This window comes from Lipophrys pholis (assembly GCF_963383615.2).
Source record: "Lipophrys pholis genome assembly, chromosome: 11".
Taxonomy (NCBI): domain Eukaryota; kingdom Metazoa; phylum Chordata; class Actinopteri; order Blenniiformes; family Blenniidae; genus Lipophrys; species Lipophrys pholis.
Genome location: NC_137631.1, coordinates 20,047,081 through 20,069,232, shown reverse-complemented (window position 1 = coordinate 20,069,232; position 22,152 = coordinate 20,047,081). Strand labels below are relative to the sequence as shown.

At 39.8% G+C, this 22,152-nt stretch overlaps 2 protein-coding genes across 3 annotated transcripts; one reads left to right on the top strand and one right to left on the bottom strand.

The window, feature by feature from the left end:
- Positions 1–298: 298 nt before the first annotated feature.
- On the bottom strand, positions 299–15,945 carry ca12 (carbonic anhydrase XII). Of its 2 annotated transcripts, XM_080475891.1 has the most exons (11): positions 15,642–15,945; positions 15,210–15,230; positions 12,297–12,476; positions 11,252–11,394; positions 8,447–8,542; positions 8,302–8,365; positions 7,679–7,836; positions 7,435–7,561; positions 4,729–4,752; positions 4,186–4,270; positions 299–2,782 (listed from the first exon to the last, which is right to left on the bottom strand). In XM_080475891.1, the coding sequence occupies exons 1-11, from the start codon at positions 15,703–15,705 to the stop codon at positions 2,704–2,706; spliced, it is 1,041 nt and encodes a 346-aa protein (XP_080332017.1). In that variant the 5' UTR covers positions 15,706–15,945; the 3' UTR covers positions 299–2,703. The 2 variants fall into 2 exon arrangements, with proteins under 2 accessions (XP_080332017.1, XP_080332016.1); XM_080475890.1 differs by lacking the exons at positions 299–2,782; positions 4,186–4,270; positions 4,729–4,752 and adding an exon at positions 5,495–6,768 and having other exon boundaries at positions 15,642–15,821.
- Positions 15,946–16,750: 805 nt separating this feature from the next.
- Positions 16,751–20,158, top strand: LOC308117195 (inter-alpha-trypsin inhibitor-like). Its single transcript, XM_080475913.1, has 6 exons — positions 16,751–17,033; positions 17,927–18,118; positions 18,620–18,796; positions 18,933–18,977; positions 19,429–19,507; positions 19,607–20,158. Exons 1-6 carry the CDS (start codon positions 16,970–16,972, stop codon positions 19,692–19,694), a joined length of 645 nt encoding a protein of 214 aa, XP_080332039.1. The 5' UTR covers positions 16,751–16,969; the 3' UTR covers positions 19,695–20,158.
- Positions 20,159–22,152: the final 1,994 nt, after the last annotated feature.

The window sequence follows — 22,152 nt, the reverse complement described above, 5'->3', positions numbered from 1 at the left end:
TCAAGTTGTGGTCTTAGTATTTTGTAATTTTTACAATTTGCAATATTATGTAGAGGTTGGACTGAATCTCTGGCAGGCCCATCAGCTTTATTTTTGACCCCGTTGTTGTAAAACAATCAGTGTGATTAGAATAACCTTTTCTCGCTGCCAGGTTTACTCAGCAAAAAGGGTCAGTTTATGGTGAAAAATACAATGGAATTATAGATTGTGAGTAAGAGTGTGACTGTCTCTGAGTGGTGAACAGGGTAAGCGATACAAAATGCTATAGAAGAAAAACAGATATAACAGATTACATATTGAAGTTGATAACCACTTTATTGATAGCTGATATTTACACTAGTTTTACATAAAGAAATAACTTTAGACTTCTATTCCACAAATAATACAATCACAAAGCAGGTCCACATGTAAAGACACTTTTTGTAAATGTGTCAGAGGTATGTAAAGAGCAGCAGCATGCAACAGACAGAGAAGACATATAGGAAATGGAAAATATCAAGAAACATACAAAAATTTGTTTGGAAGACACTATTGTGATGCATGCACCACACAATGCTCACCGCTTCTGATTAATTAATCTTATCACAGTGTCTTTGATCATGTTCAATCAGACTGAACTATCTGAAATCACTATTCTTAACTTCAGAAAAGGCAAGTGGATTATCTCCAGAAGCTCAGGTTTCCTCCCACAGTCCAAAACCATGTTCACTCTCGCGCGCCCCTGAGTTTGAATGTGACTGCCTGTCTCCCTTTGTTTGCCTTGTGATGGATTGTCGACCTGCCCAAAGTGAACCCTGCCTTTTTCCATAGTCAGCTGGGATTCACTCCAGAGGTACAGAAGATGGGTGGAGATGGATGGAGAGGACTTCTGAACACATGCTCAGAAAGACAAAGTTTATGGTTTTCTCAAAAGCATGTTTCCAGGTATGTGATAAGTTCAGTCTTTGCACAATTGATGGATGCTCTTTGAAATGGTGTCATCGTGGAAGTGTTTTGGTATTTGAATAGACGATAAACTTTAAAGTAGAAACTGACTGTAAAAAATTGGCTTTTATTTTAGAAAGCATATTAGATTTGTGTTCTACTTTTACACTGAGAAAAGGGTTGTTGCAGTTATCCTGCTTCACATTTTTCACACTGACATCATATTCCTACTTGCTGCCTCTTCCATTGACATTAGATTTAGGAATTCTTTATATTTCATGGCAAAAGCAATGTCTGTGATAGATAGCTGCATGTGTGGGATTTCACTGAGTGTGGGTGGAGAGCACCAGGATACTTTTGTTCATATGACAACACCGAGTAAACCTCTAAATATCGGTGCTGATCTGTGTAAGTTCAGCCAGCTAGCAGCTATTTCTTAGATGTTGTTGCTGTTTATTATGTCTAAGGTTTGAAAAAACAACTGGGGGGAAAACTGCCTTTTAGAACTCAACATTAGTGGTTTGTTGGAATAATTTCCAAAAAAATGTAACATTAAGAAAAGTATTTATCAATGTTGCTTCCTTTCTAAACAGTTTGATAAGTTGTATTGTTCTATATTGTGATATTAATATACAGTACATGTTTTGTGGGGTTCTACTTTTTCTTGTTATTGTATTTTAAAAAAAATTTTAACTGGCCGCTGCATCGGCCAGATCTCCCTTGCAAAAGAGATTCAAAACTAAATGGTGGTGGAATTTAAACAGTAACAAAAGTATCACTAACTGTGGCCTGAATACTAAATCTTTTGCAACAACATGTAAAATAATATAAAACAACAATGTCTGATATATCATAGTCAGTATACTGAAAGGTCTGAGAGAATCTTTGTTAGAATGGCATGAATGAGTGACGTGATGACTTCCCAGCTCTCCAGTGGCTCACTGTACAGGCTGCGCTCTCACTGAGAGGGTCCTGGGACTGCTGGGGAGTTAGTCTTGTGATCTGAATGGTGAGCCAGGGTCAAGGGTCATCCCACGTGCTGCCTGGAAACACAAAAGGCTTTTTTTCTTCTTCTTCTCAGCATTATTCACAGCAAAGTAGCTGTGTTTGTGTGCAGCTAAGCACCCATCCATTATAAAATCCATGGAGCAAATCTAAGTACAGGGTTGATGAAAATGTGGCGTAGCCCATCCCTCTCAGGCCATCCTGCCATCAGCGATGCCTGTCAACTCCTATCCACCTATTGTTTGGACTGTGGTTGGACTTTCTAGCATGGTGGGAAGCCCGAGGGAATGGGTGCCATGATCTGCCATGATCTGACATGACCCACGACTCTCACCAGTTGGGCTCTGAACTGACCGTCTTTGCCTGGGGGCTTTTGTTTGGAGGTCTCCTTAAGAAACTCAGCAGATCATGTCAGACAAGGGAAGGGCGATCACAGGGGACATCTGTCCCTCCCAATCTCCAGAAGTGGTCACACAGTATAAAACCTTCAGCTTGGAGGTCTGTCGTGTTTAGCTTGCCACAACACAGCTGACTACGTCCAGACTGCGGTTTGAGGAAAAAGTGGAAAAAAAATGTACAATTCAAAACCTCACAGCTGCATGCACACTCAGTCACGTGACATACTTAAACACTGCATGCTTCCTCGAAATGTCCAAATTGACCCCTGGGACAATTTCACATACACATACAAACAAACAAAAAAGCAACGTGTGGTAAAAAGGGGAAACGTTTTCCAGGCGTTCTTGAACTTTGAATCAAATTCAAATCAATAATCTACACTGTTGAGCCGTACTCTTCTCTTCCTCCAGTGTTGTATCCTGCAGTTTTACTTTTGTCCTGCTCAGTAGCTGATCTGAAAAGCAGAAGAACAGTGAGGCTTTCTTAGAATGCATTCAGCTCGTGGTGATTAAAGAGATTTCCCTCTGACTATAGTGATGGTGTGATTTGCAGTGGATAGACAGTCTCTCCGGACAATGCAGCTCTACCTTACATGGATTTTTTTGAGTGGTGGGTCGGCCTCAACAAATCGATCTTCATCTAACAGTACATTTTGACTGTGAAAGTCATACGATTTGACGTTTCATCATTTCCTTTACCTGGTTTCTTTTTACAGGGAATATTGGTGAGGAGAGGAAGGGATGACGAGAGAACCATTTATGAAAAAAGAAGCATTTGACAACATTTAATCCCAGAAGCCGACCACCAACCCATCTCAGATTAGACTGTCACATTGCCTTTTCATATCCAGACGAGGATTATATATTATTAGCCTGAAGAAACGGAAGAGGCGACATGATAACCACCAATGAAGATCAAGCTTCAAAGCACAAGTCCCCTTTGGATTCAGCTTCCGAGTCTTAACATATTAATGTCATGGTTCTTCTAATCTGCATTTATGTTCGACGATGAGTCATTTACTGGAAGATATTCTCAGAAAACAGACTTCAATATTTTTTTCTAATAACACCATGAAGTATATAAAGGTTACATATTTGTTCAAGCTTTTTTTAGATCTTGGTGTCCGCCTGTGTGTTTATTTCACCTTCATCTTCCTTATAATAGGTTTCTCCTCAAAGGGGAAGTCTTCGTTGATAATGAAACTATGACTTCCTCTATTGATTTATTTCTTCTTGTTCCAAAATATCAAAAAATATTAGCACACAATCCTAAAGAGGCAAATATTTAGTCATTTCATACTCGCCATAATATTTTGAAGATTACTACTCTTATTTGGGAAAGCTCCTCCGTTACTGATGTATCCTCAACTACGAGACACACAGTGATGCAAACACGAGAAATGGTTTTTCCAGGGTATCCTCAGTCATATATAGAAAGCCACAATTACACAAAAAAAGGTTCTTGATTTATGTGGCTGTCAGGAATGACTTTAGAGTGGCACAAGTGAGTGTATTCATTCCCAGAAATCCAATGAGGTCATAACCCCTATAAACTCCCAAAATCTCAGAAGTATGGCTCAATTAAGGACAGTCAGATGTTTTCTGGAAGCACTCTCAGTCCAAATGTTTACTTTATATAAGCTGTGTACAAACCTCTAGGATCAGCAACGGAACATATTTTCACTTCTGCTAAATACAGACACACAAGTATCCTATAGAGAAGTGAGATATTATGCGCTTGATGGATATGGATGAATTAGCTTTTATAAACCACAAAAGGTTATTCAGTGGTTATTTATGTACTGATAATAAGCACTGTAATCGCCCTGTGTTCTTTTTCTTTTTTCCTTTTACCTACCTTTTTAGCCTCAAAAGGCAGCACAGTGAAGAGACCACCAGGACAAGTCCCAGAGCAGAGCTTACCAGTATGGGAACCAGTAAACCTGCAGAGCATGAAGCAAGACAAGCAGGTTTAGTGTGTGTGTGTGTGTGTGTGTGTGTGTGTGTGTGTGTGTGTGTGTGTGTGTGTGTGTGTGTGTGTGTGTGTGTGTGTGTGTGTGTGTGTGTGTGTGTGTGTGTGTGTGTGTGTGTGTGTGTGTGTGTGTGTGTGTGTGTTAAATTAGTAGATTATTGGGTCATTATAAAGGACAGCAATGAACCAATTTGACCTGATTAAAACAGCTTTTAAATTGGATGTCATTACAGAAATAAACCCTGCCGTTAATTGGCTCAGCAATAAACTGTCATTCTTTTCTCTTACTTCAGATAGTTAGTTGAGCCGACGTCAGTCAGAGTCTTGTGAGTTACTTATTCTCTTGTGTTAGTTCTTCGTTTAAACTGAAGCTGAAAACAATACATAACACAAAGCAAAGGAGCACAGAAATATACAAAAACAACATACCAGTGTTTATCCAAGATAGGTCATCTGAGTAGCAGGGGAGAAGAGAGAAATAGTGAAAATAAAATTTACAAAGCGACAGACGCCTAAGATGTGGTACATAACAGCTTAAGTCTAAACTGGTTTTATGGTGCGCAACGAAAACAAAGAAAATCACAACAATGAGACATTTTATATGAGAAACCGACATTCACATGTGAGGAGTTGTGCGACTCAGACAATATTCTTTTTAAGGCCCTTTTATGTCAAACTGGATCGTTGATTGGCGGTCTGCTCACCCCATCGTTTAACATTATATTCATATTCACAACGGACGCCTCTCGTAACTAGTTCACGTCTCACCACATTATTTGAAAAAGTGTCACTTGCACAGAAGAACATAACTAACCCTGTAGATTCATGATAAATGTAAGAATACAGTGAGACTTCCTCTCTGTCTTGGTATGTACAGATTCTTCTAACCTCTACTTCTGTCGGAAAAGCAGCTGTAGGCTTCACATACTGTTCTGCGTAAATATAGAAGTTAAATGTATACTGTCCAGTCGCTATCCATGTTGCTTCCCTGCCTTTCCCTTACAGGTTGTGATCCCACAAAGAAGACATTTTGTTAAAGTAAATAATCATTACTGTATTGTGCATATTATTTTGTCCAGTGTGGAAAAATAAAATACATTTTCTTTTTTTTTTTTTTGTCACATTTTCTTTAAATGTTCCAGTTGTGTAAATCCTGAGCAAAATTCCACTTGTAGGAAAGACATTAACCATGCATGATTTCAGTATGATGCTTTTATTGAAAACAGGATTAGTTTGCTTACTTATTGAAAATGCAAATCTGAAAAGAAATATAAACTGTAAGAGCGAACAGGGATGCCGCATACAGTGCTCAAGCTCTGGCGAATTCCTTTCGGTTTAGCTGCGTCTCTATATTGTGATAGACAATAACTACTTGCTGAGCTCCACAATTACCATACTATAGAACTGAACTTGGCATCCTGCATAACACCATGAATGTCCTTGTCAGTCATTTTCTGTACTTCATGTGGCTCGAAGCATACAGCGTCTCGTGCACGAGACGTGTGCGTTGAAGTTTTTTTTTCTTTTTTTCTTTTATGCAGTGAAGAGTAAGTGATGATGGCTGGTTATGTATATGAATATGAAGTTGAAACAAAAAAATCTTAATGAAATGTCAACGCTGAATAACCTACAAAAGTGTATGTGGGAAATATATATAAATATGTGCACATAACTTATTTACTATCAAATATATTAGGCGAAGACTGGCGACGGGAATGTAGGGAAGAATTTGAAAATCAGTCTTTCATTGGTGACACACAACTGATGTCTGCTACGGGGACTGACAATATGAGTCTCAGCTATGTCGGGAATCTCTCTAGTCTTCCCACTCCATCGGCAAAAGCCAAGGATGTGGATAACCCTGGCTGTGCGGGTTCCTGTAAGCGGTAGCAGGAGAAAGGGCACCATAGTTTGTCTTTGCCACATTTTGCTTCATTGATGTGGATGTCTTCCTCTGCCTCATCAAGGCTTTTGTCAACGAGCTTTCCAACTCGACAGCCTCATCCGTTGGCCGTCCTCGTAGAATGTGCCTGACGGTAGGCAGAGCCAAGTCTGACTTACAGTCCAAGTAGCTCTTGAGGTTAAGCTGAGGGAAAACTGTGTCTCTGAGAGTTTGAACCAGCTGATTTTCAGTGTGCGACTGTCTGAGCTGATGGAAAACACTCTGCTCCAGTGAGATGTAGCACAGCGTGTCTTCGGCCGTCCCCAACTTTCCCGCATAGCGGTTGGCCTGGCTTTTCTTCAACAGGGATGGATTCAGCATTTGTTGCTGGGACTTGGCCGGAGTCTCACTCGGTTGGTTCTTGAGGTTTTTTTTCTTGCCAGAATGGAGCGTCTCCGAGCCACTTGGCAGGAGATGATACAACCCTTCATCAGCCAGGTCCGCTAGGTCTCCAACCAGCAGCTGCTGAACGATATGCTTCCTCGTGAACGGAGATGTGACTGTAAGAGTGCCATGCAGTCCTCTGCCTGCATCAGACACAGAGCCAATGTTGTTAAACATCACCATAAGTGGGGTTCTCCGTTTGGAGCGGTGGCGGCGGGCCCTCACAACCGGCATGCAGTAGCACTGTCTACAGCCAAACACTAAAAGCACAAGCCAGCGCTTAAATACCACTCATAAAGGCTAATAGCATACATTCCCCTCTGCCATGTCAAAGCATGTGCCATTAGGAAAGCATAGAAACGAAAATGACAAAAACATGCACATTGATAACACACTGCATGGACCTAAATACCACACAGAGCGGTGGACCAGGAAACCACATTAAAAGTACGTTTTTAAAGACAAATCCCAGGGATGGAGACATTCCGAGCATGTCGGCGATGCGGTTCATTTGATGGGATTTTATAAGATAGCCTCGATTCAAACAAGCTTGTCAATGAACTTTATAGATAATTATAGAAAACATACACGTTCAGCCACAAGCAGGTGATGCCATACAAGCCCAAAGCCAAAGTGACAGACCCGTGCTGTGCCGAAGAAGAAGTGGCCACAAATCACCCAAACCTGTCGTTTGGCCTTTTTTGTTTTTTTCAAGCAGCTCAGCAGCAATGTTATAGGTGACCTTTGCACTCGTGCACTAACAGTGAAGCCTTTTTTTTTTTTTGTTCTTTCATGAAGATAATACTCACCTTCCTTAAAAGATACCAGGACGACACGGCTGTCAGCAAGCTGTGGTTTCCTGTAGTTGCCATTGAGTGGCACAGGAGCTGAGTCCTGAACGTGGGAGGAGTACAGGGCTGTTGCTAAACTAAGGAACTAAAAAGACATAAGAAAGCAGAAGCATGTTAGACACAGAGCTTTTCAAAACATTTCACTTCAATAATCACGTTAATATGCGACCTGTTCAACAATAATGACATTATTTTCAAGCACCTGTTTGTGTGAAATTGTGACATGATTCCTGAACAGTGTCCACAGCACACTGGGGTAGCATGGAGGAGTCGTCAGGGAACCATCGTAGCGATAATATTCATCTAGACGCGAGGGCAGCAGAGCTCTGACGTTGAAACCAGGCACCTGCACTTTCTGATCTGACAATTGAAATAAAACAGTGTGGTTTTATGGATTTTTCTGTGCTGTTGCTGCTGTTGCTTTTAACTTTATTTACAATGGTTTTGCATAAATGTATAAAGGTACAGGTCAGGATTAAACATAAAGTCAGTTATGGCCAAGGAAATGAACTGATGAGGAAGTGGCCAGGAGTTTAACTTGAATGGCGATGTAACCAACCTTTCATTTTATAAATCATTATAAATAAGACAAAACCACAAAAGACATTCTGCTGAGATGTCTAACAAATAGCTTGTTTAATTTGTATGCTGCTGCACTCTGGTTCTTCAACTCTACAGTAGAGAACCTGCTCGGCGTGGAAGTGAAGATCATGACTAAATAACTTCTTCCTAAAGGACTACGCCCACCCCGGATATCCCCCTTTCTCCCGACTGCCCACTCGACGGAGATTCAGACTCTATAAAATCTTAAAAGGCAATTCTCACCTCTGTATTGGATACCGTTGATGAATTTTAAAAACTTCTCATAAGCTGGATTGAACTCCCCAACCTGCACAGGAAACAAAGCTTGATGGTTAACTTCTGTAGAATGAATGGATTCGGGGCCTGACAGGAATCCACACTGGCTCACCTCAATCAACACTCCCAGTACAGCCAGTCCATCGGATTTGTCCACAGCCATGGACATGTTTGGGTACTTGTCTGAATTGTAATGTACTACATGCATCTGTGGAGAAATAAATAAATAAAAAGTAAAACAATTTAAACACGGCTTGTGCTTGTAGATAAATCAGGGTTTTTTTTCTGGTCTGCAAGTGTTTTTCCAAATATGAATCTATTTCAGATTTTTTTCCTGATTCAATTCAATGGTTTGTGATACAAAGCAACATATTCTGGCAAGACGCTATTTAACACTGAGTGAAGTGAAAACGACAGACACGTCACATAATGAACAAAATAATACATTTTAATCCAACAACATTGCAAAAAAATTTTTTTAAATCTTTATTTGACTTTGGATATAATTAGGACCTTATTTTGAAACGGTGAGCATTTTGCATCCACACAAGAATGTCACCCATTTCGGCCAATTGTGGTGCCATTGTGTTTCCAGACTTGGTTCTGTTTTGTGAATTGAAGTTTAAATTTGCACCATTTTGGGGAATACTTCAGTTGCCATCATTTAACCATCCCAAACAACATGTCATCAGGCAGCTGTGGTTGTGGAGCCTGGAAACACTTGAAAAGACGTGAGCTATCGACGTGTCCGCTCAGAGACTCAGGTCAGGCCACAGCACCTTACTTGTGGCCGTGCTGCAGCTGGTGCATGGGCACATAAAAGCTCTCAGGTCGTAGCCATTTAATCATCTACACACTGTAATTCAAATGCACCCAAACTAAATAAACCAGTCTCCTTTTGCTTTTTAACTTGCTTCCAAAGAAATCTGTCCTTTACTTTCACCAAAGTGAACCGAGCAGCTTACTTTGTGAAAAATGCTTACGGGGCTTTGCACGTTAAATAGCACAGACAGCCACTCCTTTCTAGCGGTGGCTGAAAACCCAAGAAAATAATAGTCTGCTACTCTAATCCTCTTAAATCCAGCAGAAGTAAGACATGCTGACATATTATCCAGTAATATACTTACAGAGACGGTCCTATGTCTTGTCTCTGCCTTTTTGTTTGTGGAACTCGACGACAAATCGTGTTAAAACTGATTTGTATTATTAGTGAAAATAAATAACAACAGTGATCGCAACAGATCATAATCCTTTATAATCTGAGCCATTGTGATTTGAAGGGTGACGTTGAAAAACATTTCTATATTTAAACTCTTTTATGAAAGCATTCAAATTTACTTCACAGTTAATTACATGTCAAAACGTCAGATAGATGCAAACCATATTTTGCCAACACTGTCAGGACTGAATATATTATTGTTCTCCAGTAAGGATGTGCTAGTGCAAATCCTTTGCGATTTTCTTGTTTGAGCAGCATCAAGTCTGAAGTGTGACTGTGGCTCTGATTCATTTACCAGTCATGTCACGATTAAGTCACAAAGTATTTAAAAAAAATATGTGTATGGTGCCAGGGATGCTGTCACCCGATGATGCAGAAAGACCAATGAGGTAAACCTTAGACACCTAAAAGAATAATCCTCTAGTGCTGCCTAAAGTGACCTCATTACCCAACTGAAGTCAATTATTTTGATTTATGGTTCAAAAAAATGGTTTCCTTTATCTCATGCTGCCATTTCATCAACCCACTGAGATCATACTCTGTTAAAAACTCCATAATTGACAGTCAATTTATTTGGATTCAGTAGCAACTGAAGGTACACAAATGCCACGCTGACTTGAATTGGACACTGACTTCATTGTTTTGAGGCAACTGCAGTGAAGTGAATGTGACAAACAGGTATAACTTCATAACAAATCCTAACAACAGTTTTAGATTTGTTTGTGCCTCCAAGGGCAACTAAATGTGTCCTCAGCTCCACCGTATTCAGCCCTCTTAATTGTACTTCTTTTTGTCCTGGGAGACTGGAAGGCTGATTTTTGGCATGCTATGTGCTTTTTAGTCAGCACTTTATTGTCTATGCTGCCATTACACTGAGTACCACTGGAGCAGTGCTCAGTGATGTTAAACATAACACACTGGTTTGACCAAAGTGAGCCTTTGAGTCAAAACTATGGGCAAATCGGAACGCGGGTTACAGACAAATTTGTCTCAGCGAAGGCGCAAAATCGACTTGTAAAAATCCTGTTGACTGAAGAGGTCTGTCTGACTGGGAGGTGAAGACAGAGTCATTTACAGGTCCCTGTAGCCGCGCAAAAACATCCACTGACAAAATGTATTACACGCACTCAGAAATTTGATTATAGAGACACATATATCATTATGTACGCACACACACACACACACACACACACACACACACACACACACACACACACACACACACACACACACACACACACACACACACACACACACACGCACACGCACACACACACACACACACACACACAGACACACAGACACACACACACACTCACACAAGTAATTTTGCTACTATAATAACCCCACAATTAAAATCATTACATTATTTGGCGGTCATGTTGAACACAGCAGTACATCACAATACAGCTCCCTAAAGATCCCTTTTTTCTGACGGAGAGGGGTCAAAAGAACTTGGATTCATCAAAGTTGAAATGCAACATGTGCTATTTTAAATTCTGTTATTCATTTATTTTCATAAATTGCAAATATATAAAACCTTTGAAATGTGTGTCATGTGAAAAAAATACTTCACATTCCCAAAACAATGTATTCCAAATACTTATTACAAAAGTCTTAGTCATCTTCCTTGGTTTAATTTTGCCTGCTCATTGTTTACTGTTGCAGCTCTGGGTGAGAGTCGTTCAGTTTGTTTACCTCCGCTGCAAACTGCCTGCTGTTCACCGTGTGCTCGGAGCCTGCAGGCCGACTGGAGGAGCCCCAGTGGAAGTGAAGCTGGGCTGCAGTGTAACGACTGGGCAGGCCGGTCACGTGCATCCTGGAGGGTAATGAAATTTGCACTGTGGAACAAAAAAATAATAATAAATACAATCTCAGCACACTCCACAAAGCAGGCGAGGCGCTACCTCAGTTCACGTCAAGATATCAACTTTATTTTAGTTGAAGAGGTCAGCATCTGCTGTCAGAGTGGTGGAGCTACATTTCAGGCACTTAGTGATGCAATGACGCAGGGTGCACTGCACACTTTCGTCAGCATCTGATGAATGCTTACACATGAAAAACCTTTGTCAGCTTTTCTCAAACGTCACTCTGACGGTGCCACTCAGGCTTGTGGTGTTGAGGACCCTCCAGCTGCACACGCGTAATCATTTGCCTGGTATTTGCTGTATCTCTGTAGTAAATGCTTTGCTTGTCCAGATTTTGCCGCTGACATGCCTTCAGCTTCAAACTGATAACATATAGCAGTTCTTACATATAGGTTCTAGTTTTTATCTGCCAGTTCTGCATAAACTCCTTAGTTACTGAGCTCACTTCGAGCGAATACAAATAAAGATGTTAAACTGAATCTAGTTTCAGCACAGCACAATGACTAATCTTTACTCACATTTCCTCAGACCAAACATGCAGGTTTTTTCTTTTCAGGGAAAAGACAGTTAAGATAATAAGACAGTGATTTTCAGAAAATTGCTGAGCCAGATGTAAAAGGAGCATCTTCCTATCATTTTCTCCAAGGCTGACCCAGAAATTATGCCCGTGTTTCTACGTTTGACCGTGTAGTGAATAGGTCGAGTAGATATCACTTTGATTTAAAAAGCCTCCAGATTAGAAGGCAAACAAAATACAACCTATTACATTTCCTTGGTTTGATACAGTTAAGCTACCTGGGACGTAACGGATGAACCATCTCACATATTTTATTGTACATTGTGCATTTTGGGATATTTTCTTGATTGATACCCACCAGAGTGTCCATTATTTCCAAGAGTAAGCTGCTCGTTCGGCGACAGATTGTAGTTTTGAACCTCGATCGGACGCAAGGTTGGATCAAACCTCAGCAGGTCTGACTTGATGTCTATTGGAGACTGGAAAGCACCGCCACAATAAGGGTAACTCTTGGGCCAGTGGTGCTCTCCTTCTGGTCCTGTAACAACATCAGTCATATCCAATAAAACATCCTGAAGGCATATGTGATCCATCCTATATAAGACTGTCCCATTTAAAGCAGCTTGTCATAGATGAGCCTAAATGACACTGTGCATTACAGTTCTGTGATTGACAGAAAACCTCTCAAATTCACGCTGAAGTGAAGTTGAGAACAAAGAAAACTTCTTGCCAAGCAGTCATTTTGCACTGTTGCTTCAATACCAATTTTGGGGGCATGAGCTCAGGATTGACACTCAAACTGCAAAGTTAATCTGTGTCTCTGGGTCTCATATAGATATATAAGACCCAGAGACCCTGATATTTAAAAAGAAATAGAACGAAGATATCTGAGATATACCAAACTCTGCATATTCTCCACCAAAATGCATTTTCACATGTCAGGCAATATCATAGATGCTTTGCGAAAGACCAGCAGAAATCACTCTAGTTTACACCACATTTCATGTGCAATCAAAGTGAAGTATTATTATCAATGCAGAGGGAGCGATGGGAGAGTTTGTGGCTCTGCCCTTTCTGTGGCAATGAGAGTGAGAACCAGGCAGTTGTTTGCAGAGAGAGACAGTGAGAAGGCGGTCTTTCTCAAAATGAAAGGTTTCTGTACAACACAAGACACTGAAAATCACCACATTTATAGATTGAGTCATGCAGTGACCTCAGCTGCATGGGGGTGTCTGTCCAAAACATGTCTGCAAAGACAGATAGGCTCACAGAGCTTTGGAAAAGAAAAAAGCCAAAAGAGAAGGGCACAAAAGAGATTGAAAGTTTTTTTTAATTACAATAATTTCATTGTAAGTGTGAGCATTCACATAAGGATTCTTAAACAAAATGGAAAAGTAAGGATGAAGTAAAGATGATGTTTTGCACAGAATGAACACTATTTGAGTAACGGTAGTTAGTTGATTTCTCTAAAATTCAGCAATCACTGCATGCCAGATGACCATCTTGCAGCACGAAGCCTGCCCCCAACCCGGCTGTCAGACAAATGAGGATTGATTGTGTAAGACTTGCCAAAAGGCATCAAATTAAGCTGTGAAATCGCAGGAAATTTGTTTGGTGCAAGGCTCAAAGTTCAATCAAGGCAAATCTTCCCTATAATGAGGAAGAAAGTAACTCTTATGGCTACAATTACTCACTGTACACCTCTTATTTGTTATATTTTGATGCCAGCTGCCCTTTAATAAGGGACCTTTCCCAGCCTTTCCCAGCTCCCGTGGCAGTCCTTGGTGGAACACACATGGCAGTGGGCAGCTTCCTAAACATGTGGATCTATTGGGTATAAAATACAGAATTTTTACAATGCTTTGTGTTGAGTATAGTGAAATATTTCAATTTACTTCAGTACTACAGCAAGGTGAGAAAATGATAATCATAAGGTGTTGAGGCGATGATGGTTTGTATGACTCTGCTGTAAAGTCATCATCACAAACTCCTAGCAGACCTGCACTGTGCCGATGAAAGATTTTTAATGACTGTGACCAGAAATCAGAGTGAAAAACCATCAAGCTGCAATTGAAGAAAATAGTCCATTTAATTTTGTTTCCATACCTGTTATCATACGTTTGCTTAATTTTTGTCAAATAGTAGCCTCCTGTGTTTGGTTTTAATGACTATTTTTAAAACAATAATTAAAGAATAAGCAATAGATTTTTGGAGAGGCAGTGACACAGTGACAAGAGGTCATGCTTTGAGCATAGTTTATGTAAGAGATACTCATGGTTCAAGAAGTCCGGGCTTAGAGACCTTAAGGCTGCAGATGAAGGCAGTCAGCCACTTATGAAATGTTTTATAATTGCAGAGTCAGTAATGAACTCAACAATTACTCGAGGTGACAGGGCTGAGGTCAGTACTAGCTGTCGAGTCAAAGAAGGGTCACAGACAGGGTTTTTTTTCCTCTTTTGTATTCAAATGAAGAAGCACTCTTTAAAAAAAACAAAACCCAATCGCCAGGCGTGCCTTAATTTTGGGTAGTTTTGTCAATACATAGACAACAGAGCGGAGCAGATCAAACCAGTGCAAACCAATGTTGTTATGTGTCAAAGGACATACTTTAAAATCGTGTTCCTTGTCCATGGAGCACTGTATGATCTTGGGCCTAAATACTGCTCAACCAGCTGAAAAACTGTTGCCATATTGAACTATTCTTTTATATATTGCACAATTTGTATTGCCATCTTTTTGGTTGTGACATCTTAATTATTTGCACTGTGAGAGAAGCAGCCCATTGTCAGTTTCATGCCAGGACATTTTTATGCTCAGCAGAAATTTATGGCAGAAAGAGTCAACAATGCCTTCAGGATATTTAAACAAGAAAGAAGAGTTTAAATCATTATTTCTCATAAATTATGAAGCAATCAGACCAATCATCACGAACAGGTTAGGGGATTGTTTCCTGCTGCCTTTGCTCTACGTTTGATTTTTAATAGCAATTTAAGTTATATTTGATGTGTTGTGTTAACGTCATTTGTTTCAAACAGATTTAAAAGTTCATTTCTTGTGTTATTTCATTGTATTTTGAAGTATTTGCACAGCACCTTGGTTTGCCTTGTGGTGTTATATGGAAATAACGTGACGCCTTGCCTCATGGAGTGCACCTTTTCTGACTCAGATATTAGAGAGCAGCATCCAAATCAAGTCTTACACTCAACTGGCTACTCAGTGAAGTGAATTATAATGTGCCTGATGTGTAATAAATTGTAGGATTCAGACTTACCATTGTATGTCCATTTGGCACCTGAAACAAATACAACACACCATACTGGAATCAAAATGAATGGCACAAAATAGAGCATAATCAAAAATGAGTCAGTTGTGAAGTATATTCAGTAGTAGAAATACTAATAGCTTTTCTTTTTTTCTTTTCTTTTTTTTAAACTTTTTTCACAAATAAAAGTGAAGAAACAGAATAAAAATCTAACTTTTGTGCAGTACTGCATTTCAATAACACTTGACTAACTAAACTGACGTAAATCAGAAATGATTATTCAGCAATCCAAGTTGCAACAATTCTCCATCGTGTACAAGCGAATGAAGACACCTGCTGCCAAGCATCCTTGACGGAAGTCCAGATCCTCCTCATCCACACTTAAAATACACTGAACCTTTTAAACTCTTCATCCACATAAACTCATGCAGAAGCATTCACCTTGCAGGACGCTGAGCAGGCTGAGCTGCAGCAGGACGGCGGGAATGAAGCTCGGACGGTGCATGTTGGTGGATCAGCCCTCCCTCGGTGCACGAGCTTGGAGCAAAGGATCCCTCACACCGGCTTTTATGCGCGTGTTGTCAGCTCCATTGTCGCTCGGCCTGACGTCAGAGCAACAACAAAAACCAGCCTCCAAGAAGTCATCTCCGGAGAGTGACATCCAAGCAGAGCAGACCGCATCCCAGCCGAGCCCCCTCATTTAAGGTTTCCACGTCCTCCCCGGACAGAGGAACGCGCGTGCTGCAGCCTGGAGAAATGCGCCACGCGTAAAAACAGTCAGGTGAGAACGGCACGCGCTGTCACAGAGTGGTGCAAACTTTACATTGTCACTTAACCACAAAAAAATAAAAAAATAAAAAAAAATCCGTGACAAACTTTTGGAGGGAGCCACTTTTCTTTCGCTTTAGTTTGGATTAAACGCTGGTCTATGTCACCAATGGCAAATAGTCCAAATTATACATTTTGTTATAGTTCTACGTTATCGTTACGTTATAGTTACGTTATAGTTACGTACATGGTCACTGTGATGAATTACCTTTGTATGACAGAACAAGTAGATTTCAAAAATGCTTCACAAAACAACTCACTGAGGTCTGATCAAACTGTCCGCTTATTTAAATCAGGGCTGAAAACATTATTACTTATTATTCTCATTCTAATTTCATTTTCATTAGCTTAATTTTAATTTCTTTACTAGTTGTTCTCCTGTTTTATTGCCTTTTGTCTTTTAAATGCAGAAATATAAGTGTGTGTGTGTGTGTGTGTGTGTGTGTGTGTGTGTGTGTGTGTGTGTGTGTGTGTGTGTGTGTGTGTGTGTGTGTGTGTGTGTCCATATATATATATATATATATATATATATATATATATATATATATATATATATATATATATATATATATATATATATATATATATATATATCAAGAGCATTTCCCAGCTTGTTTGCACAGTTTGCAGCTGAGGTTTAGGTCGACGTGACAATATGGTTGCAGGATTTTCAGATCAAACCCCAAAAAACAAGAAGATCATGCACTACTTCCTGCTCAGTCTTGTGTGAATCCTTTCAACGAATTAAGGTTATCCCCCGGCATTGACAGTAAACGCAGTATAGAGAAAAACGTTCTATTGGTGCTATCAGCATTTGTTTCGATTGATTGTGTCACCATCAAGGAAATGTTGGTCTAAAGGTCAGTAGAGAGCACCAACTTCCGCTGTAGTTTACAACCTTCACTCACTCCCTCGAAGACAGCACAGAGAGAAGCAGCAAGATGAGGCACCTTCTGCTCTTGGGGATAGTTTTTTTGACTTTCCACATCGGCCACTCCGTTCCAGGTGTGTGATTTATTTTTTTGCTCTCTTTTTAAATGCCGCTACATTAAAGCCAGAGTCTAATTTATCAAGTGCAGCTTTATGCACTGCATCACAGCAGGCCTGGCTATCAGGCTGCTCGTCAAGCGTAAAGTATTCATCTGATTAAAAATAAGTATAACAGGCAATCAATTGATCGATGATCGATTGATGACTATATCAGTTTCAGTGTCTTGAGCAAGTCTGACTGGGTATTCTTCTTTGCTTACTTTGTTATAACTTGCAAGCGAAACTAACTTTTTCTTTACCTGTCAAAGTGAGATGATGGTGTGTACTGTGCATTTACGCTCACAGAAACATTATTCACATTGTCTCAACAACAGTACTGAGCTGACTGGATGGTTCCTTTGTTTGTTTAACCAAAGTTTGAAACTCTGAGATCATTTCTGTCTGAGCCTGACTTATGAGCATGACGACCTGAAACTGTCTTCCTGCAACCTCAGCTAACCCTCAAGCAAATAGAGAGGCACCAACGTAGAATGGTAAACCAGGTATTTAGTTCGCCAAAATCGTAGTTTCCCTCCAAAATTAGGTGCACTTTGAGTACAAAATAACCGTTTGAAACTACTTCCCTTCGATGAAATGTATGAAGGGCGGGGAACAGGCCATGTACCATAAATGACACTTTTTATTGGCATCATAAAAACAGGGAGTGGGTTTCTGGTGATGAGGCTGGTTAAACATTAGTTATATGATGATGATTTCTACTGAAACATATATGGTAGGGGTGTAATGATTGTCTTTACCTGCACAGTGAGTAATTCACCAACAGCATGTCTCATCAAAAAAAAAAAAAATGTTTACTTGACAGCATAAAAATCAACTCAACTGTATGTATTTGTTTTTTCATACCACAGAGTTCTGTCGATTAGAATCTGATGCAGGCGAAGGCACAAAGTTCATCTTTGCTGTTTACTATGACCATGTGAATGACCAATGCAGCCCTTTCCTTTACAACGGTGAGAAGGGCAACGCCAACCGTTTTGAAAACGAGAGAGAGTGCATCAGAAACTGTTCGAGCAGAAAGGAGGAGATCTACCCAATGAATGGTAAGAAGGACTAATGCATTTAATGACTGAGGGTTAATTCAGTGGATGACCACTTATCCGATAGTATTAATATAGACAGAAGCCTTTTTGAAAGAAAATGTTCTTCTCGACTTTCTGAGGACTTTGGAGTCTTTTGAGACCTTGAATTGGTTATGATAGAGTTTTATGGCCTAAAGGAGGCCATAAAACCTCCTCGATTAAAGCTGCAAGTGGTAAAGATACTATGGAGGCCAGGAGCCACCTATTCATATTCTTTTCCACGGCTAATTACTTTATATTCTCAGAGGCAGAAGGAAAGGCATGTCAGCATTGAGTCATACGCCATCAAGTGGTAAAAGAGCAGGGCGACTCAGACAGAAAGCTTGAATAAGAACTCAAGAGCCTCATGACAAATGTTAACCAACCAATATACAATTTATTAGTCATTATTGTGATATTCATGATGATAATATGAGCATTATCAACATAATGACCTATCACCCATCTGTTCATTCTGTGCAGCCGCCGAAGCATGTACCTTCAAAAAGATATTAGGTGGATGTTCTGGCAGCTATTTGAGATACTACTATGACCCAATCCATGATAAATGCAAAAAGTTCTTGTGGACCGGATGTCACGGAAATGGAAACCGATTTTTTGACTACAACAGCTGCAACACCACCTGTGACGGCATCCATGGTGAGCACATATTTCCATTGTCTGTGCATGGAGACAAATATTAGTGATTTATTAATAGGTCGACGCAAGTTGTAAATCTATAATGACAACATACCGTGCTGAAAAAAGATTTTCAACTTGCTGTTTTGATTCACAGAGGATGGTGATGAAATGGAGGAGGACGAGCCGGACACCCCTATTGGTCAGTAGACACACAGTCGCCTTGATCAATTATTAAGCTGACTTACTCTACAACCGCTAATATATGATGCAATGAAATACTGGTGCAGTGAAATTTTCATATGGTTTAAATTTATTACAAATATATTGGAAAGAGTCGTAGACTTTTATGTTTTATCCTTTACCATTTTAACTGAGAGAAATGTTCTGTTGTGCTGTTCCCCACGGCAAGTCGTTGCAACTTGCAGCACAGACGTGGTTAGTTTTTAATGCACTGTGAACGGCCTCTTGTCTGAATGGTGCTATATAAACTTGCCTTGTCTGCTAACAATGTCGTAATGATATTCATTTTTTAAAGATACACCTGTTTATGTATCCGTGCCTTAAAATTTACAACGTTTTGGATTAATAGAATAAATTGTTCAGCATATAATCCATTCACACACATGTTGACCCGCTATTCTCCCTCAAAGCAATCATCTGTGGCGTTTTGATTGGAGTTGTCATCGCTGCAATCATAATAACCGTGACTGTCCTGACCGTTCGCTCAAAGTAAGCCCCGTTCCTCCAATTCAGCTTGTTTTTCCGATACTGCTTACCGTATAAATATTGTAATATTTGTTTTGTTTCTTTCTTGTTGTTGTTTTTTAGGAAAAAGAAGTCAAACAAGTCTAAAGGGAAAAGTAGAGATGCCCAGACTGCTACGCCTCTTCAGGACAGGGAGATTGAAATGTCATAGAAAATCATCTCAAAAGCGACATGACGTGGTTTTGCCGCTTTGGTTTTCGGCCACATTCCAAGTCTTGATACAAAACATATCATCTCTACAGGTGTCACATTGATTTTATCGCTGTAACATGTAATAGCCATTCTGCCATGCTCCATTTGCTGTTTTGTGTCATCTCTATTACATGTGAAAAGTGATGTTTTGAGTTGTATTTTTTTTTTTTCTATTGTCATGCTTTCAATATGTAATCTCAAAAAACCTTTGATTGATCAGTATTTTCAAGGATTTAGTTGTGGTAGTTGTAGGAGTAGCAGTAGCTCCAATAGTTGTAGTGATGGAATAAGAAGGGGGGGGGGAATGTAATAACATTCCTAGAAAAAGTGTTTCAGCTTTTCAACTGTTAGGAGTTTCTCTTTTTTACATGGATTGTACACTGAATATATTTGTCATTTTCACTGTGTGTTTGACAGAACAATCGTTTCGAATCTTGTAAAATGTCTTTAACATTAATCACAAGTTTCCATTATTCAGAAAGATTAATCCATCCATCCATCCATCCATCCATTACTTTTCGGTCTAATAAACTTCACCCGTCATATATGAAATATAAAAAAAAAAAAAACAAAGAATTGGCATTTGAGTCAAGTTGGAGTTTTAAAGAATCAGACAAGCAGAAGCTGAACTGCATAATTTTAATTTTACTTGCTCATCAACTTGCGTAATTACCGGATGTGCTTTCAACAATGTGATCTCATGATAATTTCACTGCATCATCACCTGGGGATTTGTTCAAAACTGTCTGAAGTCTCATCGATGGAAGTGCCAATTCAAAACTCAACACATATATTTAGACCTGTTTTGTGTCAAAAAGCCATATGCCTACTCTGTTATTACAGTTTCCTGCTCAGCAGTTGTGAATCATTGATTCTAGCCTGATAAATCTTCAGCAGAAACTTTCAAGTGCAACCTCTCAACTTTCTTGAAAATCACCCCAGAACATGGAACATATTTTAATAATGCCTGAACATGTGATGTATTTGGGGTGAAAACATATTCCCTTGATGCTGGATGAGCGTCAATGTTCAGTAAGTGGATTGGAAACATTTTGGAGGAGTTTCCATTTCTGTCATTCCGATTAGATGGAGTAAATATCCTTACGTGAGATCTTTGTTCCCATCTAGTGCCAAAAATATTCAGTGTCGTTTTGCAGAAAACACTGCAGAGCCTTTTTTTAAATGTACTTTTGTATACTGTTTGACCTGCAGCTGAGTTGAAACAAAGCCAGGTTTATCTGTAAAGTTGTTTGATTAGTTCAATAAACGGTTTATAGGGTCTCCTTGGTGTTTATTCTTACTTATTTTTATATTAATTTATCTTGGCTGCTCATTTTAGTTTGATCACTTTCTAGAAATAGAATGACAGTTTGTCTGACTTTCCGGATTGATGAATTGCCAATTACAGCTCCAAAATGTTAGGCAACACAAAACATAAATGCGCTGTTTATTGGAATATTACTGGTAAATTGAGATTAGAGGAGGCTCGTGTTTTTGTCCAGAAATTGCCCAATTAATTAATTCATCCACATGGCTGACTCTGGCTCACTCCTACTGTAAATCAAACTTCTGGGACTAGTTGTCATGCTCAGAGAGCCACTGCAACCGCTGAATAACAAGCAAACCAATATTTGAGGCATTGCGTCATTTAAAGGACTTGTTGCTGCTGTGTGACAGATTTATCATTCAGAAACCAAAATTTTAAATGTTCTGACATTACTTTAAGGTTATGGGTACTTCCTATTTATATCTGACCAATCTTCAGTTGTGACGGAACAGAAATTCATTTGTGTATTGCAATTGTGAGAATAGAAGTGCTTTTCAGACGAATTACTTGATCCCAGGCCTCATCAACATGCTCGAATCTTTGTGGAGTACGGGAGCTGAGACTCTGCAGCAGTCCCTGCCGGATGGTAGGAGAACTGCACCTACACGACTTTAAAATCAGTGCTTACTACACAATCCATCCATCGCTCTTCTTTACCGTTTTTCCTCCTTCCGGGCTGTGGGGTTCTGGAGCTAATCCCAGTTTACTGTGGGCAAGGGTCAGGATCCACCCTGGACATGTCGCCAGTCCATCACAGGACAAACACGGAGAGACAGGCATCAATACACACTCACATTCATACTTAGGGGCAATTTAGGGTCACCAATTAACCTTACACGCCTGTTTTTGATCTGTGGAAGGAAACCCACGGACGAACGGGGAGAACATGCAAACTCCACTCAGAAAGGCTCCAGCCAGTATTTGAACCCACGACCTTCTCGCTGTGAGGCGATAGCACAAACCACTGCATGCCTACACCAGTGCAACCAAAAACACATTGATAACAACACACACAAAAAGTTTCCTTTAATCATAGGAAGATCACCCTAAAGTAACATTAGTTTTATTAATGTTAGTGCCTATTAGGTAA

What these genes read in the sequence shown, in the direction of transcription:
- ca12 (XM_080475890.1), bottom strand. Translation starts at nt 15,705, where the DNA reads ATGCACCGTCCGAGCTTCATTCCCGCCGTCCTGCTGCAGCTCAGCCTG. An exon ending in TCACAATTTCACACAAACAG is followed by an intron (nt 7,562 to 7,678) that starts GTGCTTGAAAAT and finishes ATGTCTTTTTAG; the next exon opens with TTCCTTAGTTTAGCAACAGC. An exon ending in CCTGGTATCTTTTAAGGAAG is followed by an intron (nt 6,769 to 7,434) that starts GTGAGTATTATC and finishes TGTCTGATGCAG; the next exon opens with GCAGAGGACTGCATGGCACT.
- LOC308117195 (XM_080475913.1), top strand. Translation starts at nt 16,970, where the DNA reads ATGAGGCACCTTCTGCTCTTGGGGATAGTTTTTTTGACTTTCCACATC. An exon ending in GGAGATCTACCCAATGAATG is followed by an intron (nt 18,119 to 18,619) that starts GTAAGAAGGACT and finishes CATTCTGTGCAG; the next exon opens with CCGCCGAAGCATGTACCTTC. An exon ending in CGAGCCGGACACCCCTATTG is followed by an intron (nt 18,978 to 19,428) that starts GTCAGTAGACAC and finishes TCTCCCTCAAAG; the next exon opens with CAATCATCTGTGGCGTTTTG.